Source organism: Trichoplusia ni, chromosome 1 (genome assembly GCF_003590095.1).
Source record: "Trichoplusia ni isolate ovarian cell line Hi5 chromosome 1, tn1, whole genome shotgun sequence".
Taxonomy (NCBI): Eukaryota; Metazoa; Arthropoda; class Insecta; order Lepidoptera; family Noctuidae; genus Trichoplusia; species Trichoplusia ni.
This window is the reverse complement of record NC_039478.1, coordinates 10,350,390-10,374,138: the sequence shown is the minus strand read 5'-3', so window position 1 is coordinate 10,374,138 and position 23,749 is coordinate 10,350,390. Positions and strand designations below refer to the sequence as shown.

At 34.5% G+C, this 23,749-nt stretch overlaps 1 protein-coding gene across 2 annotated transcripts in view; it reads left to right on the top strand.

The window, feature by feature from the left end:
• LOC113494196 (uncoordinated protein 58-like) overlaps positions 1 to 14,347 on the top strand; it is a 309,932-nt gene extending 295,585 nt beyond the window's left edge. For both annotated transcript variants that reach the window (XM_026872418.1, XM_026872409.1), the window contains 2 exons: positions 12,091 to 12,863; positions 13,195 to 14,347. In XM_026872418.1, coding sequence (XP_026728219.1) covers positions 12,140 to 12,863; positions 13,195 to 14,003 — 1,533 coding nt within the window. In that variant the 5' untranslated portion in view covers positions 12,091 to 12,139 and the 3' untranslated portion in view covers positions 14,004 to 14,347. The remainder of the gene's footprint in view (positions 1 to 12,090; positions 12,864 to 13,194) is intronic.
• The last annotated feature ends 9,402 nt before the right edge of the window (positions 14,348 to 23,749 follow it).

Here is a 23,749-nt window from a genome sequence, read left to right as displayed (position 1 = left end):
AGAAAAAATGCCGCACTGAGCACAATGTACATAACCACAAACAGCACTCACATATACCTAAATCTCGAAAACACACAAACAAGCTAATTAGAACCATAAAAACTCAAGTTATCGCCCGCACTGCAACCCCACCCCGTCTGAACCGCAGCGGAATCACATTAGTTAATTAAATCCCTAGTTATTTGTTACATTTTATGCAGCTCTTTGTTTTATTTTAGTTTCGCAAGATAAATAGGAGGAAAGAGTTTGAATAGGGAATCAGTAATTTTCTCGTTTTTACAAAAGGAAAATAGAGGGATTTTCACTAATTGTAAGAGCTGAAAGTTGGTGTTAGTTGTTAGGAAACTAAAGTACTACGAAGGAGTTTTTGTTGAACATTATTCGTTTTCGGAAATGTTATTTTTAGGTATTGTTTGAATATTAATTACAGTCATTTAAAATGCTCCATGTTGAATTATTAGACTGATCTTTCCTAAATATATGATTTGAAATCATTTCTTCTGTAAGTCAGATATGTTTTAGTCCGTTTATGTAGCCACGTTTTCATGTTCTTTTGTAGCTTTAGTTATTTTTTTCTCTTGGACTATGCTGAGCAGGAATTTTGCAGCAATCTTGGAGACAGCAACCTCGCTCTGATGTAATTTACAAGCAGCCATGATACACATTTAAATTAATAAGAAAATCCGAGAAGTGTCGCTAATCGGACCGCAAAAAAATACCTCATATTGATAAAATTGTTTCAATAAAAACTAATTCTACGTCCCTGCTAAGAAATATCGTTTTATCGAAAATTTTATAAAAACAAAATGTAAACCTAACCCCCAAATCAAACAAAATCCCCATTAAACAGCATCATTATCACCATCTACCATTATCCAATTATTACAAACTATAACCAGAAAAATAATACCACTTTATTACGAAGCACTCCCACAAAGATGGTATTAAGATAACTCGGGATGACGTTGAAGATTACTGTGCTGCACTTTGAGATAAGGATTAATCCTGTATACTGCCTTCAAGGCATCCATAGAGATAGGTATCTATAGATGTGAGCAGTATAGTTAGGATATGGTGATAGACGGGATCTGGAAAATGGTTGAATAGTAACATCCTGTATATACGGTTAAGGCCGATGTGTATGAAATGTTTTGAAGATTGGTATAAGTGTAGGAATTATTAAATTGAATGGGTAGGTTATGAAGTTTCATTATAAACTACTTCTAATTTAATATTGTTGACGATGACTTCTGGTAAATTATTTAGGATTTAATTTTTTTTTCCATGCTATTTTATACCACACCAACACGCCAAACCTACAATCGCGAATAAGCATTTATGTGATCTAAGAATGCTTGTTTTCAGTAGTTTGTAGTCAGGGTATCTTGTGCTTGCCACTTGAATGTTCGGAACATCTTACGCCACAAGGATTCAATTCTTTAATGCCGGTCATGTATTTAAAATTAAGTATTATCATAAATAAACATTTTCAGCAAAAATAAATTCATTACAACAACACACTCAACTACATTCCAAATAAGAACGTTCATCGTACATTGAAACATCTGAACTTCCAAGAAACACAGCCTCAATAACAAAGATACAAAGCCACACGTTACACCGAAACCTGACACCGTTGAAACATAAACTATCCACCGGTAGTTTAAAACGTTTATCACCCAACACTGTTCCCATCTATAACATGATTTATAATCGTCTTACAATACAAACGAGAAACGATAAATTCTCCTCACCTTCCTTTAACGTCCTGAAGTTTTATTACCGGTAAATTTGCACCGATACGTTCGGAGAAAAATGAATTTGCCTGTTTCTTGGGGAATAATGCACGCGATTAAAATTTATCAGCGGTTTTGCAGAGTTGCTAGTGGATTTTAGAGAGTGGGAAGTATATTGAGCGTCTTGGAGGGTAGTTTGAAGTTAGAAAGATAGCTTTTAAGTAGGTTTTTTTTCAATATATTTTATTTGTCACCGTTAAAGCATCTTCAAAAAGGAAGAATTTCTCAATTCGTTGATATTTTTACTTCGGACTAGTCGAACCGTTTTTGCATGGTGTTTTTTTTTTAAAATTTCATTAAATTTGGCTCACTTCTTTTTTAATCTGTTATACATATGTTTTTGATGCTAAAACAATTTTATGCCTGTGTTTTGGTGAATGAAACAACAGTCACTACAATGATAAAACCAATATGACATGTATTTTTTCACTTCATTCCATAATTTACTTTAGTATAAGTTTATCACACTTGATTTTTGTGTATTCTAAACTCAAAAAAAATATCCTGAATAAAGACTGAGGATGATATTACATAATACTGTTTTTCCACAAAACACAACCAACCTCCTCTAATTCACCCCAAAATAAACAAAACGCAGGTCAACACTTCACAATATTCCGGGTATTTTTTTTTCTCAAAACTTTCATGATTGTTCACCGGAGATCACTCAAAACAGAATCTAACAACATTATACTGACAGGCCATCTCATAAACTGCGAGCCCCAATCGTAAAAACGCGACTTTATAGCTATTATAAGCGGTTATGTCTGATGTACCTAAATTATATTGTTACTCCCCTGACAACGTCGTAAAGTGGAAGTCTTCAAGTATTTTGGACCTTCGCTGCGGAGAAAATTAATTTGTTGTTCATATTGTGTTAATTGGTCGTAAATTGAGAAGTTTTCTTCATTCTTTGAAGTTTCATCGTCTTGTCGATTGATTAACTTGAAGTATCGCATTTAGTTTATAGATCGTCACTTTATTCAAGAATACGTTTTTTGTACCGGAGCTCATAACAAAATTAGATGCGATGCAATTTTTTGAAACCCAATATTTGGCCAAAACTCACCATTGTTTAAAAGAAATAATACCAAATATGTCATATGTCCTGTTTAAGGGACATCCCGTTTGAAAAAGTTACAGTAGAATCTAATTACGTTGGTATCAAACTTATACATCGTGCCACAAGCACATTTAACACAAACAAATTTGTCGATGAGATATCTCCATAAAGTTCTCATAACAAAAATAACAGCATCAAAATACAGGTTACCAAGAACGAAACCCCAAGGATTAAAAGGCATGTCAATGTGAATAAAGTTGTGAAGCCGCAACACGAGATCCCTTCGCAGGTCCTTTTCATCTATTCAGGTTTACGACCGACTCATACATGCCGCATTTACTCCCATCAACGCCAACATTGTCCATTAAAAGGCAAATTTTCTTTAAACTTAGACACACGTAGGAAATTCACAGAATCCCGAAGTGTTGCGGTCAAAGTGCCCAAACTCGTAAACTTTAGGAAAATTTCAGCTTTTAACAACTTTCAGGAACATTGTGCTAGTTTCAGTTCATGCCTATGGAAGTTAGTCTTAGGTTTACAAAGATTGTTTCGTTACAGTTGAGTGCTTGACATCACATGCATTGAGTAATTGCTCTACTTTTTGAAACTTTTCATATTTTGGACGTTTTCGTTAGGGACTCTAGAATCTTAGTTATATTAAGAGAATTAGCGACTGCTTTTTTTGCATATCCTATTGTATATTGTATATTGAATTTTTTTGTATATCCTAGGCTGTATTGGAGTTTTTTACAGTTCAACCTAATTTAATTTTGCTATTTCTAGGAAAAGCTAGGATTAATCCGGCATCCATCACAGATTTTATTTGATAATTATCACCATTTCTAAGATTTATATAAGTCTGAGAATAACTTAATCTACATTTACATCTAGACCTAAAAAGAAAACAAAACACGTCTCCAAAACCTCATAAATTATACGAAAAGCCCTCTTCAGAAATTCCCAAAAATTATACTTTATTATTATGCGGAGTCAAGTCTTGGAAAAACCTCTGACTTGCTAATGAGGCTTGCAGGTGGATTCGAATAATTAGCATAAATTAGATGATATGTAATACTGCACGCGTTTGATAAACGGCGAGAAACGCCTGGGGGCGTGCTGATATTAAACTGTATACATTTCGAGAGGCTGGCTTGGCTTCAAATTCATTATGAATTTTGCGAGATAATATTCTTTTCAGCTGAAGATTTTTAATGAATTAGAGTTATTTGTTAAGAATTATCCGTGGGTTGTATATTTATGTTTAGCTTCAAAATTTACTTGGTGATGAGATTCTCCTTTTTGGTATAAATGAGTACTTTGCTAGATAACGTGAATAAGAACTAACCAGATCGATTGCTTCTTGGTCAGCCTCTTGCAAGTCTTCTAGCTCATCTTCCATTAGAGACAGATTAAAAAATGGTTACTGACCATATTATATCCCTAAGTATTCAGTACAGATAACAGGTACGTATATCATACCTGTTTGTGTAATACCTAGTATTATTCGTACGCCTTCCTATGCCTTGTATATTATTTGTGTGTTACCTAGACATAATTATGTTCTTATTGTGACAGTTTGTAATACCAAGGTGATTTACTTAACTGTTTTGCCAAAATAACGAGGGAAAACACTTAGCTTTGAATGTCTCTTGAAACAAGGGTACTTAAATGCCTATGAAATTTATGAAGACTTATTTCAACGTGTAGGATACAAAAAGACTTGCTTGCTTCTCGAGATATTTTGTCGTTTTAGAGCAAGTGCTGTGAGTAGAAGATAGAAGGTCGCTACTCAGAAGTTGTCTGTCTATCTATTTGACTGCTTGTCTGGCTGTCTAGCCGTCTGTTCCTTTATCTGTGTTATCACCAGGCTGTACCATATGAATATAACTAGACAACAAACAAAATATAATCAAGGCAAAGCAACCGTTGATGAAGATATAAAGTCGCAGTTGACCTTTATATTATTTATATTAAAATGCTATTTATAACTTGGTTTGCATAAGTTTTTGTGACAAATAAGAATCTTTTCTTTCTTCTCTTGAACCATTCATATATCTACCTAATTCAAAAGTAGATATTTACAAACCTTCACTATATAAAACAACATCCTATAAAAAAACACCAGATTATATTTTGCTACAAGGAAGTCGAAAACACAAGTACAGCATAATTCAAGTACTTCAACAAAATTTCAACTGAAACTGAACATTTTCCTCCGACCACACTTTCAACCGAAGCTTGATGTACAAAAGCCCAAAATGTGTCCCAAAATGGGTCCCTTTGTTACAGAAATATGATAACTTGTGGGAAGGACAAATGTTAGATATTTGTCACTAGTACAAAACATGAAGATTACGTAGAATTGTGTTGAAATTAGTTGAGCAAAGCTAATCGTATCGGGCTCATAGAATTCGCAATTGTTATTGTAATACCAACACATGAATCACAGTATCCTCTAGTCATGTTCTCAGCAGCTAAAGTACCTATAGTTATTTAAATATAATTTAAAATCTTAGCGAACCTAGACCTTACTTAATTCCACCCACTCTTTCCACAGAAGACTTTCATTAAAATGATTAACACTGGTGTTTTTATGTGAACGACAATATCGACGACTTTTGGCATAACATACAAAAAAATCACATGAGTAGAGATGAGAATAGGCTTAAATGTGTACCAGAAGAACAAAAATTTACTATGCGTATTGGAAATAAGATTTGAGTTTACCAGTAAACCAAAAAAGTCCAGGTATTCGAGAAAATTCCGAACAAGAACAACCGCATGACTGTTATACCAAGAAATTCTGTTCCCCCTTAACAACCAAGAAAAGGTGTGAGATTTTTTTTTCCGAACACAAGAATTTTATTCACAGACCGTGTTGGTACCGTTTACCACTTATTACGAACGGGCACTACAGTAAATAATGTAATAAGTACGAACCCTTATCAAGATTTCGACAGGAGTAGGAGGGACGATACAAAATATCAACGCATCGAGATTTTTCCGTTGATAGAAATATAGTGTTCGCCTTTTTGCTGTTAAGTGTCAGTCGTATAAAGATGTGTGCTGGACAGCTGCGGATGTGTTCGATAGATTCTTTCATAAATGATTTAATGGCGTGTTTATTTTTTGGAACTATCTACGTGTGACTTGTAACAGTTAATATCGACTTTTGATTAAAAATAAATTATAGGTCCCATTCATCATCTTTATTAGTTATTCGTGTCCCAATGCAGGACAAAGGCTTCCCTTCTCCTTTCATTTTTTTCCGAAAAGGAATCAAGCTCCTCCCGACATCTTCTTTCCGCTTTATGAGAGCTATTTTCATTTTTGAGCGTAGTATCGAGTTTCTTAAGGAGGACGCTGAGCTTCACTCGTAGAATGTTGCGTCCTATAGTTCGTCTGCAGAACCTGGCGGACTTCGAAGCTGTGTCAGGAACCATGTCTGCGTTCCGTAATATATTTTGATGACAAAGTTTTATAATACCTTCTATTGCTAAGTTCCATAATATACCACAAAACACGACCATTTACATCCATATTAAAACGCATTATAAATACAAAATGCAAAAACCAACAAATAATAAGTTACAACAGGTTTAACAGTCCAGTGAATCCATGTTCACGTGTCATTAGCGGCCACGGCTCTTAATGGCGTGCACATATTGTTTTCAACCTGAAATTGGCTTTCCACTTGCATCCACTCGTTAAAACACCAGTTGACGCCAGATTTGGCAGATTTTCACCGGTTTAAACTAGTATGTACCCGTTTATACCAGTTTTAACTAGTTTTGCACCTGCGTACTATTCAATCTTAATTGACATTTTGGAGGATTTAATTTTTAGTCTGAATGGGAGTTTAGTAGTTTTGTGGTAGAGAAAGTTTTTTGCATATTTTTAATGATAAAATTTTTCGTGAGTTTGTGGAGTATAAATTCAAAGTGCCAGATGCAAATTTTGTCTTCTAGTTTTTAGTTTAAGCAGTTTTGATAAATCGTGTTGAAGAATTTTGGTGAAATAATTACCCTGACGAATTAGTTTCTCCGACAAAAATTATTTCTTATCATGATTTATTTAGAGTTTTATTTCTAGTGTCACCTACATACTGTTTTCCCTCAATCTTTTTGTACGCTCATAAATACAGTTTGTCTTCCTCTTTAGAAAATACCAGGAAAACGATAAAGTCAAGCATACGATATTTATCATCGTCATCCATCCATCCATCATTCAGAATTTCAATAGTCATCTCTTCAGCATTTCAATAGTCGCATTCAGCTTTATTTACTCCACTTATATAACTTGATTTCTGCAAAAGTGGTCCATAAATCGGCCTCAATTATGCCAATATATAGAAATAGAAGATTTTTGCACCGTATAGAAAATTCTGTATTTTCCTTATGCGGGACGGTTATAGCCCATTGATATATCAATATTTTAGCTCCCGTTCATAAAGCGAAGGTGCGAAAAGCTGGAGAAATATCCAAATATATTTACGTATACCTTCCTCAGGAGCGTGAAAAATATTTTCCTGATTGTAGAAATTTTTGGGCATTGATTGACGATTTTCTACTTCGCCTGAGGTTGAGTTGATGTTGTTGAAATTTGGAGTTTTTATGTTGTGAAATTGAAAAGTCAATTGTGAATTAAAAAATGAAAAAGTAGAAACATGCTTAGGGTGTGAAATAATTTTATAACATATTTTGTACGTTTAATACTGGGTTTTTTAATCTGATATTGTGGGCTAAACTGGATATCTGTTAAAATGCTCAATAAATTGAGATCTCTCCTGACATTAAGTAACCGATAATAATTATTTGAGTGTTTGTACTGATGACAAAAAAATACTAATTAAATGAAAGGTAAGGGTTTCATAAAAAATGATCATCAATCTTAAGACCGAAACAACAGTAACTTACTCCGATGTTTATTTTCATAATTTTTTGTTATAGCGGGAAAAAAAATACATGAGCAGTAAAAAAATTGCTAATTCGTTACATCTTCACGCAGAAATTGCCTGTCTAATTTCGAAAAAAATTAGTTTGGTGGTAGCTGGCACTTTCGACTAAAGTATAGGCTACTTTAATCCGACTTCGCTATAACATAGGTAGGTATAGGCTTATGTTTTCACAGCCATAACCGACATCCCACAGGATGAAGCAGCAAGCAATAGCTAGTACGCACATACATTAGACTAGACATTATTACGTGCCGGACTTCTAACCACCGACCTTAAACTCGGCAGTTCAACAATCATGCCTCTCTCTATCCATCATAATGTAACAAGCTTCCCACCTAGGTTAGCGAATCATCAGAATATTCCTATCTACATACATTTTTGATCTGAAGGTAAATATGTACATAATTCACATCAGCTAGAAAGGTATCCATTCTGATGGATGAAACCTGGAGTTTTTCTTGTTTGTTTATAAAACATTTGTTTTCGACACACGTAGGGGCGGTTTCATTTGAACGAGGGATGTATGTATCGCGAATTCGCATGGTTTGCCAAATAAATGTATTGGAGTTGGTAGATAGATTGTGTGTTCAACCTTTTAAACGGAATACAAGTTTGGATGTGTTTTAGTGTTTTGTATAAAATCTTTTTCTGTAAAGTTTTTGCACTTTTGATGAGAGATTTATTTGCAAAAAGTAGGAGTAGTGGAGGTACTATAAGATAATGCGAAATTTGATTTAGATTGATATTAGTCTAAGTGCTAATTTACTGATCGCTATAGAGCTAAATATCTGAAAATTAAAAAATATTTAATTAGTGCACATACATTTTTGTTGTCTATTTAGGTTTTTGTCCTTTTTCAGCCATGTTCAAGCATGTCTCTGTGTATAAATGTATCAACTGTTTTAACGTTTTTTTGTAATAACGTTACGACGCATTTTTACAATGATAAAAGTTAGAACGATAGATTTTACTCAAACTTATGCCAAAAATCTAAATAAAAGTAAAATCACCGAACAAAAATCTATTTCACCACCAAAAAGTTTTTTGAAGTTTTTCTTCAAAATTAGTACAAAGTTTCTTAAACCTACCTTATATAAGCAAAAAACTCAGTCACTTAGATTTGTTGTTAGAAAGACTAATTTAATTGTTACAGAAACTGAAATTTTATTAAAGTTTGATGAAAAAACTTGTTTTTAGGTGCTACTGGATAAAGTTTTTATATAAAAGTCTGTATCTTTCAACAATGAAATCATAATTTATAAAAAAACTGGCACTAGCAACCATTCAATCATTAAAAAAACCTAGTAATTTTTGTACAAAGTCCGTAAAGAAAACTACAAATAAAAATGTCCTTCGAAAAAGAAAATCGTTTCTCTACCAACGTTCTGTTAGACTGAGCGACTCGGCAGTTATATAAAAAAAAACACACTGCGAGTTACACATTAGTTTATTATCATTTTTTTACAGACTACACCTTTTAAATAAAAATATATCTTTAAATGTTTTACAATAAGTATTTTAACTGTACTACACTCACAATTGCGCGGTTACCCTAGTGAAGGGTTATACCGACCCGGTTAGATCAGATCAGCACTATAAGCCTAAACTCTGGCAAACTAACTCTATTTGGGAAAAGTATGAGCATTTATAGTCAATTATTGCTGATATTTGACACAGATAAAGGCAGTTTTGTAGGACAAGCGGGAAAAAGATTATACACGGTGATTTTTTAGTCATCTTACAAAAGTAGCCCAGTTCATGTATCCGACGTAAAATACCCCTAGGCGCGATTATTATTTTTTTATCATCAACTAAGATAATAAGTACGAAGAAAATTAAACAAGATAAATCTGAAATATACTCTTAAAAATGATAAAATTGCCACCGCCCGCGCCCCTCACCATTGTTACAAGGCTCGGACCGCACTCGCAACAGAGCTGTGTTTCAAAAAAACTACGAATTGCATCATAATATTGAATAAAAATTGCATTTCATTTTTTTTCAAATCTCATAAATACCTATTTTTTTATCATGAACGTGTTCTAGTCATTGGATATATGAACTGGGCTGCTTTTGTAAGACGACTAAAAAATCACGGTGTATATATGCAAGTAGGCAATTCAGTAGCATCTAAGGGATGTAACAGTTTGTAAGAGTCTATATCAGATAATGATTTTGCTTTACAAAGCAAGATTCGTTAATCAAAGGTAGTATGTACAAATAAACCCAACAGTTAGACTGAACGGATAAGTGAGTAGTAACGGATAGGTGTAGGTCACGACGCCAGGTCTAAGAACTGTGCGCCACGTGATGCAGGTTGGATGCCCACGTAGGTTAAGCATTTGCGTGATCTACGAAGGATTGTCTGGGTCCGAATCTGCGTGTCTTGTGTATGTGCTTTGAATGATTGTGGGACCTTCCGCAATTGAAAGAATATTTTTTAGAATTTGATTCTAAACTTCTTGGCGTTTATTTTTTCATTTCCAAGAGCAAACGTAACTTCCTAATTACGACTCCATGCTTTCATTCCACGAAATAAAACATTGCTTATACAAGTACCTAAGGCTAAAACAAAAAAAAATATTTTTGAGTTATTTAATTACCCGTTTCTAAACCTACCACATCTTATACCAGATATCGTGTTCCCCGATGCTCACACACCACGATATCGCCTGATCATTAATCATGCCTTTAAATCTATACTTCTTCATTTGTCACCTATTTCCCCATCTAAAGAGACTTTGAAAAATGACTACCCACTTAACGGCGGCCTAAATACGGGTTTACCGATACCTACTTGAAAATTGTATGTGTGATATGATTGCTGTTGTGGATTCAGTGTGTCGTAGTATGTTGTGTTAAAGCTATCTTGACTATCGAACATATATCTATCTATATTTTTAGATCTATATTTTAGGACTTTAGTCCAATCTGTTGTGTGTGTATTTTCTATGGGAGTCGTTTTTTGAGTATCTTCATTTTTCTTCGGATAATAAGAAACTCGTGGCTAAGCTACAACGGAACTAGTTGATCGATCAAACGGAAATCTATGCTTAATACGATTGGTCTATGGATGAATAGCCACGTTATAACGAGTTTCTACATCTTTCGAAAGCATGTCGAATTGTACGTCCTGAGTGTTATTTATACATCTTTGACAATCGGTACGGAGAGTGAGAAACTAGTCTGACAGCCAGACTAAGGGGTATCGTTCTGAGATATGCAGTTGGTCCTTGTAAACCCTGGTACTTTGTACCAGGCCGTTTGTACAAATCGTTCTATTTTTAACGTTAATGAGTTAGCTACAAGGTATATTTTCCATTTAATTTTCGTAAAGTTCGTTACTCTACCAAACTAGGTATTTAAGCATCAGTTTACAGATTAACAAATTACAACCTACAAAATTTCATAAATAATAAAGCTTGTTTCTTAAAATATTACAGGCTTACCCTATTTCATTTATATTTATTCCTTGACTCAAATTTCAAATAATCCAATTTGGGAATTGGTTACAAAATTATTTGTATAGACGAGACAACTTGGTCGACAACGACGAGTCTTACTCGACTTTTGCTTCTAATCGTCTTTCTAGGACTTTCAGTTGGTTCTGCTAATTAGCCACAATGGAACTGTTCAAGTACTTTGTCTAACTATGTAAGCGCTTCACCGTGTCTACGCAGACGACCTTATTTTGCGCGAAGTGTATTTCGTGACCTTGATTAGAATATTCGTCTTAGTTGACGTTTGTTTTGGAAAAATATTTGAAGAGATGTTTTGCCGAGCCCTAATTGAAGACGCTTTTTAGTGATACGAGAAATTTATGTTTGTAGGATTGGAAAATACTATTTGCATGGAAATACTACTTGCATTACTTACTTATGTTTTTCTAAACGCAATATATTTAAAACTAGATTTTTGATTTAAGAACTAAAATTCAATAAATTCTAAAATTTAAAGAAAAAATTTTTGATAAAGTCTCGAATCCGGAAATAACTTTCGGATTCGAGACTTTTCGTATAGACAGTTGAAACGAAGATGTGACTTGAGACTGAGGTGCTTTTTCTGTGTAAATTGTCTAAGAAAATGCTGTTTTATTTAACTAGTACTCAATAAACGATTTAAACGGACACTTGTCTCTCTCTTTTCCCTTTTATCCTACATGTATTGAATTTGAATAAAAAAATACTGGAATCAAGTGCAGATTTTGTGTTGTCCAAAAATTTTTAAAGGTAAATTTATTACAATAACTAATCTCTTTTTTTCTTTTGTTACAGATGGTCCAATATAATGACGTCAAGCAAAGGTAGAACGTAACACACCAAAATGGATATAGATCATGTAGTATTGGACAAAGAAGCAATCAGCCGGTTCGAACAGTACACGTTGGCAAAGCCGTCGCTAAATGGCGGGATCCCTTTGGACAGATGCCAAGATGGCGACTCCATGGTATCTAATAGCAGAAAGAGAACACAAACATCACGCCAAAAGGTTATTTGTTGCTTTTGTTTCAAAACTACTAAGTACAGAAGAAAACAATTCATTATTGGCTCACTAACAAACGTCGTGATTTTTATAGTACTCATAGCTTATACTTTCCTGGGATCCTTCATATTTCTCGCCATCGAAGGCGGTGCAGAAGTTCCGGCTAGGCCTAGAATATTACCAGACAGACAAAAAATTACACATAGAGATCAAAATAGTACGCACAAAAAGCCGGACGAAGATTACGACTACAGTAACTTAACGCTGTCGGCTAATTACTTTTGGGATGCCAGAAGCAGAGCTGTGGAAAATATTTGGGAGATAACAGTGTCGCTAAATATTTTGTATAGAGAGAATTGGACGAGGTTAGCGGCTCAGGAGATTTTAAAGTTTCAAAACGAGTTGGTGCAGAGGGTGACAACGGAGATGGCGTCACAATATGGCGTCAGTTACAGAGAGATGGCTCTCGGCGAATTCGGGAGCGACCTAACAAACCATTACGAAGAGCACGAGTGGAATTTGGCGCTGGCGTTTTTCTACTCGCTTACAGTTTTAACAACTATAGGTGAGAATTTTATCCTTTGTGCTATTTTCCCTAATATCATTGAAGCATACTTCAAAATGTTCGTCAGGCTTAACATTTTGTTCTATTTAATGCCGTTGCTAATTAAGATGTCAGAGCTATACAAATGATGCTTTAATATTGAAATCAAAATTAGTTTCATTCGTACATCGGTGATTGGTTTAGGTCTCATTGTTTTAATTAAAGCCTAAAATTTCTATTTGGATTAGCAAGTACGTAAAACCAATTGTAATGAATATCTAATGAGGAAACAACATCCAAGCTATCTGATTTTTTATATATAATATTGATTTAATTAATTCTCATTTTCCAGGTTACGGAAACATCGCGCCAAGGACTATTCTTGGCAAAGGCGTGACCATCATTTACGCCTTGATAGGCATTCCACTAACACTGGTCTATCTGTCAAGCGTCGGTTCCTTACTCTCCAAGATGGCGCGCAGTGTCTTCAGCCGCGCCCTCTGCTGCTGCCTCTGCTCCAACTGCGGCTACTGCTGCTATGACGAGCGAAGAATGGCAGACAAAGAACGGAGAATGAAACTAAAGAGACAGCAGGAAGAAATGCTCAACAGCCAAAACACGAGCAAAACTCCTACAGAAGAATGCTATGTCTTAAAACCGGATAGTCAAAAAGATTTGTCGCTGTCCGAAAGACCTACAACAAGCACAGCTAAAGATGACGTCATCAGTTGGCCAGACACGGACTCAAAACTATCCATGCACGGTTTGAGCATTCTAGCTCCCGTGCTTTTGTGTTTAGCAGCGATTTTTATATACATAGTGATCGGTGCAGTGGTACTTTTTAAGATAGACAATTTGGGTATCATTGACGGTTTTTATTTCTGTTTTATGGCGTTAAGCACCATTGGCTTCGGTAATATCATTCCTGGCATGAGCTACACCACCATCAATGGTGTTAGGTATTACACTATCAAATCAACGACGTTATGGTTCTGTTCTGCATACACTTTGACGGGTCTAGCGCTAACAGCCATGTGTTTCGGAGTTATACACGACGAAATTATTTATAGGATAAAGCATCAGCAGAAACGGTGGTCCCAAAAAGGGAACACGGTCAACGATGGAGTCAATATGAACGATCCATTTTACATGAATTCCTGACAAATGTACAGTAAGAGTAAATCTGAGAATCTGTACAGCATTATGGAGGATAGTTCCTTAGAGCGTAACAGAATCGAGATTGACAATAGAGAAGTAGTTCTTAGTCTAGATGATATATCTGCGGTCGTGGACTCTAATGCTGACTTCCCACCGCCGCCACCAGAAGAAGAAATCGTCGCCATTGTAACCAAAAAGGAACCTAAAGGTTTTGGTAATATGGTCGCATACAATGCGCTACCCGAAATGTTGGAACACGTACCCACATAATGTAAAAGACTTGAGATTTTTTATTTCTTTCTTTTATTTTCTGGCTGTGAATATGTTTTATATTTTTTATGGAATATCATAATGGTCTATGTCGAATTTATTTTCTTCAACTGTATCTATGTAAATAGTGCTGTAAATATTGTAATTATCTAGTCTTAGAAACTGATGTTTGACATCTTTTATCGGATCTATATGTCAACTGTTAATATCAAGGTAATTGTAATGATTTTCATGTGAATAGTTTCTTTGTAAAAATATGATTTAATAAAAAAATATGAAAATTATTTCAGGGAATTTTATTTGTGTTACCTATCAAATTGAAGCATACTAATGATACTAGATTGATCTAGATCAAACAGTAAAAACTACTTATACCGTTGATCCAAGACATAACTTTATAATTTATTTAAGTGATCTACTGAAGCAAATTTAGATCTATAAATTGATAAGCTTAGTCCGTAAATGACAGATATCAATAATCCATTAGGTCTTAAAAAATAAAAATAAAGTGAAACAAACAGTAAAGATAAATAATCTAGTCTATAAAATTTACCTCATCTAACAATCAAAAATAAATTCCTAGTCCAATGTAAAGCACTTACAAAAAAAAAACATGACGAATTGTGATATCACAATATCGACAAAATATTTAATACAAAATTAGCTGGAGAGCCATCACTGAAGCAGTTGTAAGGTAAGTATAGTGTAAGTATTTACAAACATATTACAACGCTTCTTAATAATGAGGAATGATCAGAAAGGTATAAGCAAAGAAGGCCTAGCAGTTGCTTCAAGGTGAATATGATCGGGAAAAAGCACTCAAATAGTCGTATTTTAGTATTATACTAAAAATATCAGATTTCATTTTAAATCATTTTTTCTAAATGTTCTTATATTTTCATAAGTAATACACGCAAACATTTGTCCTGGATGAGAATCGAAGCCTTGTCCTCCGGTACAGCAACCAGGGTCACTAACCATTAGACCAGTAGGACAGTGTATAGAGGACATCTAGAAACTATTTAGAAGTAGTATTTATTAGGAATCTTGTTATAGTCTCTATCTATGCCACAATGGATAACATAGTAAGGACCTTGTAGAAATATTGTGCCAGTTGTATTTTCGTAACACCGTTTTTATAAAATCAAAGAAGCAATGCCTGTAAATATATTCTATGCCTACCATATGCGTACGCGAAAACCTCAAATTTTCCTGACTCGATAGGATGTTCTGTACGGTCAGGGTTAACTAACAGCCACAGTTCATCAGATATAACCTGCTAACAAACTGACAAATTGTAAAAGACAGCGGAGCCTTAGTATTTCTTTTTCATTTATACCCTTTGAGTTGTTACCTCTAAAGAAGTCAGTGCACGGATAGCTGAGTGCTTGACGTCACCACGCCAAATCTACTGAGCGCGATAAGTCGCGGGTTCGATGCCCGCGTAAGACCAGCATTTGTGCGATCTTCAAATGCTTATCCTGAGTCAAGGTGTCTTTGTGCATGTGATTTGTATGTTTGTGAAAACCCCCGCGACACTAGGATTATTTTTTAAAGACCAAAAAAATAGTAGAAACCAGGACTGATACCTTCTAAAGATGATCCAAAGTAATCCAAGCCGACCTCTGTTGCTGGCGGTATATTCCAGGCTAAAATAAAGTCAGGATCATTTTGTGTTAGCCTTTACACGATGTTGTTCAATACAGATTGCTCAGATTGAATCTAGTCCGTGGAGGCTTGTTAGTTAGTCCATTCCATTTTATTTTACATAAGTGTTAGTTTTATTTGGATTTTCTCAGCTATTTTTCTGATCCGTTTAGTAGTTTGCTAGGCAATATGGTTTCACTACGCGTGTTGTTGGTGGTAAAGATTTTTGCCCTTTCACATTACAGAGTGCTGTTATAATTATCATAACCTATATAACCCCTTCTCTATACGAGAAGAGGTTTGAGCACTGATCACCACGCTAGATCACTGCGTGATGCGATTTCAATTTAAAATTTTTGGATTTCAGGTTTCCTCCCGATGTTTTCCTTCGATTATAAGAATATAAAAATAAAGAACTAAAATACTCCACCCGTAGTAAAGAAATTTTAATGTATTTCCCTTAAAAATATGTGTCATTAATTTTATTCTGTACCAGAATGACTGCCCAAAATGTTACAGTGAAAACCCCTGAAAGATATAATTATTTACTCAAGTACCAAAAAAACAACAACAAGAATATATTCATATGACGTACAAAAATTGATCCCGCATTGTTCAACATAAGAATTGAGGAGACATTTCGGAATGCGCTCAACATACATACTTGTTTCCTGAAAGGCAGTCCAAGGATTTCACCAGACTGAGATATAACATACTTTCGTTTCATCATTGTCTAATGTAATATTATTTAACCAAACAATGGCATGCTACGAATGAAGCTTTTGGGAGTATTATTTTTTTGTACAGTAAAAGGAAGCCTTAAAAGTATCACGTTATTATCAATCTGGTCGCCAAGACTCATGGTTTCAGTAACGAAAAGGTATACTGTTGAAATTGATATCATAAATGTATGAGATAGGCGGTGCTCCTAAACTGTGAATGAATTAAACTTCTAAATTTACGCATTTATAAAGCACATACCTATACTAATTGAGAAACCCTTTTTTTTGGTAAGGCGGGGGAATCCTCATGGACACCCACTCCCTCGGGGGAGGAAATGGGTAGTGTCAGACTCTTACTGACTGACTGAACCGCCGTGCTACGTCATCCGCGTTTTTGTGTCGGTGTATGGCAATACTAATCAAAATGCCACAATGTTTTCAAAACATTTAGCTGATTCCGTTTATTATGATTCGTTATACTTGGCAAGAAGTAACATCTTATAACAAGTCAATTTTTCCAAACCATCATAAGCCGTCACAAGCATTTCCAACATTATAAATTCATTAAAAATCTTCCCCTTTGTTAGACCGTTGACGACAGGAGTTGAAAATTCACCCCTTGTCGCAAAAAATGACTGAACTTTGGGATGATGAATTAAGAACGCATTTGACGACTTTATGAAGTGGCTCTACGGGTTGACGGAAAGGAATAATACACTCAATGAGTGACGTGGGTCATTTAATGGGTGACGAATATTTATGTGATTTTGATGAAGCTTTATTTATTTTATTTTTACTTAATCCTTCACTTACCTATTTTTTCTTTCATTAAAACTGCAATAGTTAGGTCATGCAAGTGGAGTAGAGCCCCACTTTCATACGTTTCACCAACCTTGATGCAATTTATTCTGATAATTTTTATTAAGTTTGTGAAACAAAAATAGGTACTTAAAACATTTTTTGGAAACTCCTTGACAGTCAAAACCCTGGCCCAATTGAAATACATATCATTTGTGATAATAAAATGTGACTCGAAAATTTATCAAAATAGTAGTTTTATTTCCCAAATTTAGAACTCTTCTCTGTATTAAATTTAAAAGAATATTATTGGTACTATTTTCACCCAGACTAATTTCCATTACTATAACTAGATTTTTCTCGTTACACCTTACCTGTACATTGACAGCAAGTCAGATATTATATCAACAAAAATAACACTTACAATACTTACCTACCCAAATTCAAAAACACTATATCAAGCAAAGAAAAAATATGAAAATGGAAGATATCGCATATGATTATGACACGTGTGTGACAAGAATGAAAACAAGCTGTCTAGACGAACCCCCTCAGGTAGGCTGTAATAAACAAGTTTATTTATATTCTAGGAGAAACATGTTTTGTCAAGAAATCAATTTTATATTTTCTGTTGAATATTGAGTATCAGTTACATAATATACAATGAGCAAAAAGAAGAAAATTTGGTGAATTGAAATTGTCGTGGATAATTTCAGTGTATTATTTAGTGTCAAAAAGGTATTTTTAATAATTGTATCGTGTATTTGCCAGACTAGGAAACAGGTCTTTCTAATAGGTATGTATATTATTTTAGAAGCGTGTTGAAAGTCGACACTGTTGGAGACGTTGTCTTGCTTACGCAATGTTCTATCCGAATCATGTCTTACCAGCTAATGGATGTGAATATGGGTCTTACTCTTTCTCGTAACTTTTTTAAGAATCTAATGATTTTTTGTGGCAAAATTGGCAGAAAGCCTCTCAAAGAAACAGACATAACGTAACAGTCTCTAAATAAATGCCATAAAAAATAAAATAAAACACACTCAATCCGATAAAACTTACAAAACATTATTAACCAAAACAGATCCCATTGACTCGACTATCCCGAACAATACTATCCTTTAAATAAAGGTATTTACCAACAATAGCCCTATTTATTACTATAAAAACAATAAACTCAACGCAGACATGCGAATAATGAAAATCAAAGGGCCATTGTTTTCAAGTTTGCGTATAAATCGCGATGGATGGTGTACATTGAACGCCTTTTATGGTCTCAACAAACAGTTTATGGGATCAAAGCAGTCATTGAAACGCGGCAAGCAATTTAAAAGAATATTTTTTTACGAGAAAACTGCCCGTTTGTGCTGGTATAAATTTTGGACGTGAATTGTGTTTTTTAGAACGGTATTGTTTTGGAATTTCTCATCATGGCGAAATTATTAAAAGAACTGACCAATTTTATGCCTATTATTTTTAACTAAATTAATTTACATAGGACAGCAGGTTACTGAATAATTAACACCTGATGCAAAAAGGGGTGTTATAAGTTTCATATAAAAAGTGAATTATGAGCTAGTGTTCTTAGGCATGTACGATAAAAAATGGTTGAGCCGTTTTAAAATTGTGTGTTTTGAACGCGCGTGTAAAAGAGATGTCAGCAAGTTCATAAGGTTTAGGTTGATACCTGCCGGTCAAGCAGGATTTTTTGCAAGGGGTACCGCGGCTAGGGTACTAAATGGGTAAAGGAAGGGACATGGGTTTCTAAAACCCACCCATGTTTCCCCCAATTCACTTCCTATCGCTCAACCAAAAACGGGAAAAGTGATTGATTTGATAATTTTCCCTTTGAAAAAAGTGTTGTCATCTTAATCATTACTTTTTAGACTTATTTATTTAACTTATCTACTTCTATTATGTAAATAAGATTATCGAAACGTAACTACACACCTCTTCTCTCTTATCTAACCCTTTATCTATAAAGGGAATATTAATATACATTTTACTCACATCGTTGCGTATAATAACAATATAATATTATCCAATATATTACATTTACCGTATCAGAAATAATTTTAAGATAACAGTAGGATACTGAAAGTGATTTTCTTAGACCCAATGTTTAGTCAACCTTGAAAATGAATATTAAAACAATACAGCCCTAAGCCAAATTTGATACTATCTCTTTGACTATTAGTGTTACTGTTATCTTTAGTAAGGTAAATAAATTTAACAAATGTTGAAGATTCTATAAGGTAGTATTGCACTTGACTGCGACTGCAAGGATAGCTTTATGTGCGCGACGTGTCGTGGGTTCCACGCAAGTGCAGGGTAAGAGTTTGCGTGACCCACGAACGCTTGTTCTGATTTAGGGTGTCTTATGCATGTGCATTTGAATGTTCGTGAAACCAATCATCATTGGCCTAGCTTTTTACCAACTATGTTGGGATCGGCTACCAGTTTCAGCTAAGTACCAGTGTTTTACAAGGAGCGACTGCCTATCTGACCTCCTTAACCCAGTTACCTGGGCAACACGATACCCCTTGGTTAGACTGGCTGTTAGACTTTTTCAAGCTTCTGACTACCTGTAACGACTGTCAAAGATGTAAGAATAACAGCCGGGACCCACGATTTAACGTGCCTTCCGAAACACGGAGAAACTCGTTATGACAAAGATGGTCACCCATCTACAGACCAACCGCGTCAAGCATAGCTTAACCTGTGATCGTATCACTTATGCGGTTATAGCTTAGCCACGAGCTTCTCCTTGTTCGTGAAACCAATGGCATAAGAAATTAATTCCTTTATGCAGGAGAGTTTTGAAAATGAAATCAGTGGAAAGTAGAGTAAGTATCACGTTTTTAATGCGTTTGATATAGGTACTCGAGCAGGTGCGAAGCCATTGTGAAGACGCAACACAAAAATACATCTAGCTTCTAGAAATGCAACGTCATAAAGCCTAAGCAATGAACAATGAGCACAGAAAACATCAAATGTGTCGGAAGCTAGAAAATCTGACAAGCAGTCTAACTAAGGGGTATCGGGTTGTCCAGGTAAGTGGGTTGAGGAGGTCGGATAGGCAGTCGCTCCTTATAAAATACTGGTAAATTATCAAGTCTTTATTCAAAAGTCTAGCCCATTCTCTAACAAAATTAAAATTCACATTCCAGGTTTTCACTTATTTCCATTTTACAAGATCCAATCCTTCATACACGAACTCTACAAAACTTCAGCTGAAAAGATTGCCACTAAATATTTTATTTTCTAATACACAATACCTCATTTTCTCAATTTTCCGTATCAACGGGTACCGTAATAATTTCCAATCGGCTTCGGAATATGTTTCCCAGCCATGAATAAATATGAGCTTTCATATTTAACGTTCTGTTAAAGAAAAGGTTTTCCGTACATTCTTATAGCGATTGGGTTTGTGTTAGTTTCTTTATGGCTGTTTAACAATATTCTTTTCAATTTATTTTGGAATAAATCGTATTTTTTTCTCTGAGTTAATTTTCTAAAATAAAAATCTGTAGAATTTCGTGCTTTTGAAATTTGTATTCATTTAAAATCATAACTTTTAATTATCGGTTCTCCTAATTAATTTCCACACATTAATTTGTTTCATAACAATTTGTTAAATCAATGACAAAATATATTAGTTTTATTGCACATACACACTAAATAGTTTCATTGAAATTTCCAAAATTACGAACTAAATTCTTCACACATCTTTGTACATCCATAATCTTCATTTTAATTAATTAGCACAAAACATTTTTCTTCATGATCAAATATCTTATTGTTATGTAATTTCGCCATAGTAGGACAAAACTTACACAAAAGTTATTTGATCACAAACAAATGCTTGCCAAGGACCGACAAGAACAGAGTAACTTCACTTTTCTGGTTAGAACAATAAGGTTAAACTTCACGGTATGAATGCGATCAATAAAATAAAGCTTCCGAAGTAGATAGCAAAAAAAAAATGTCAAGTACGCGAGCCGGACTAGCGTCAATAAGGGATCCGTATACGAGTATACAGGCTAAAAATGGTCTATCTGATTGTAGACGGACAGACTAACACTGTGTTTCCTTAGTAATACGGTTATTTATAATTAAAAATAAGAATTTAATGGAAACATAATTAATGGCATAATCACATAATATCTTAATGCAATAGGGTATCTCTCTCTTCTTTCTCTAAGTGAAATGTACTATATTAAGCCAAATACCTTAATATGTAAATTCTCTGGTCCTACACTAACTTTTACACTGTAAACGTAAAGTTTTAAATGACAATTTTTAATTTGTTATGCACTTCACTTACTGAACGAAATATAAACACATCATAGTTGTTGTTTCTTGAATCAGTTATGACTTTTTAGACTATTTCTTAACGATTCAAATTCACACAAAAAAATAAGAGTCACGATTCAAGTTTTTCAAAAAAGAAAAGACAATCGACAATCCTAAACTAGTTCACAGTTTACTTCGTTTTAAGAAATTTTCCTTTACCGGTGACACTGCCCCTAAGAGGAAAATGACCGTAGAATATATTGGGTAGTGTGGTGAGACAAAGTTAATAATGGTCCATCTCTCATGGTTCACTACACGGGCTCATGTGATTACCTCTGCCATGGGTACCTACTGTTTGAGATTTTGAGATGTCGCCCGCTTTGGTCACTTTGGATTTAATATGTCGAAGTATTTAAAGATGGGACTTGTATTGTTTATCGCTGTTATTTATTTTGTTTTAAAAATAAAGATAGAAAGAATTATACATATTATTTGTGTTTTTTATCCCATTCACTTCAACTATTTGTTAAATTCTCTATTTTATAGATAGTAATCGAACAATACTGTATATCTAGGCCAGACTAATCTACAAAAGGATTAGTTTTATCTTAAAAATGACGTCACTTACGGCAGGTTATAATTGCTTTTTACTTTATTAGTTCCTACTTTTACTAGTTCTACGGTCAAAATGTTCTACCACGGCTCAATCACGTATCTTTGTAATACGCTCTCGGTCCCCAATAAGACATTTTCAGACCACTACACCTCTAACAAGCATCCTGAATCTCAATACTAATTTCCTTAACTCGTTGCCCTGGCCCCACGGTGGGCGCCAATTAATCTTGAATCCGTCAGACACCCTTCAATCTAACTTACCGACCGAACATAACTAGTTAACCAAGTATCAGTTCCTTAGCCCTTACTGCAAAGGGTGAAAATTTAAATTTCCAGTAACACTTAATAATAATTAACTTTTTGAGTTCAGTGAGTCGATTTGGGATGGTCTTTTGATATTTAAGTTTATCGCTTCGCGAAGGGACTTCAGACGCAAAGGCAGTTTCTTTTCGAAGATCAAAGGTCATCTTTTCGGTTCACTTAAAGGTCGATACTTTTGCCACTACTATTGTCACTTGGTATCACTAAGGAAGCTCGAAATCCGAAAAAGAAATTGTTTTTAGACATACTGGAATGTTTGATGTTTATTTTGATCGTTATTTTTATTTTTGACGACTCCCTCTGAAAATCATTTTCTTCATTTGAGGAAGAGATTTAAGATATCTAGCCTATATTGCATCCGATTCAATAGTTTATAACAATATGCCTGTTATCAAAATAAAAAGAAGACAGAAAGAAGAAAGTTACAAAAATACTCTTTTCCACTTAAAAAAAAGTAAAGAACTAGCATTTTGAATAAAACCAAAACAATACCTGTATATATCCATCATCAAACATGGCTGTTTCAATCATTTCCCGTCGAAAACAAAGGTAACATAATCCGCAAACTATCCCCCAATTTCAACATTCATGGAGGATCCAAAAACGTTCAATCCGGAATACTCCACACACTGGTTCGGTTCAAGATTTTGTCTTCGATATTACACCTACCTTTGGGGAAATACGGCCAAATATGGGGTAGTGAGCGAAATCATCTAAGTGGAAAAGTGGGTTTGGAATATTAATGGAGAAATATGCTTTGTTATTATGTACCATGGTGTTCCTTGGAGTATGGTGGGGTAAGTTAGGTAGGTAAAGATATTTTGTTTAGTGTTGGTATACTGTAATCAAAGAATTGAAATGGATCAGTTTTACTGCGGCTTGCTGCCTGTCTGTTTGTCCAGCCGTCTTTCACCAAACTGTATTTCATGAAGCGATGAATCTAATACCCTTAAAAAAAATACAAGTTTCTGTAACATATCTGTGAATTAAATTTAGCTTTAAAAGTATATTTCTAAACATAATAAATTTATAGTACTTTTTTTGGTTAGTAATCAAATTAACTAATATTTCTAATTGAAA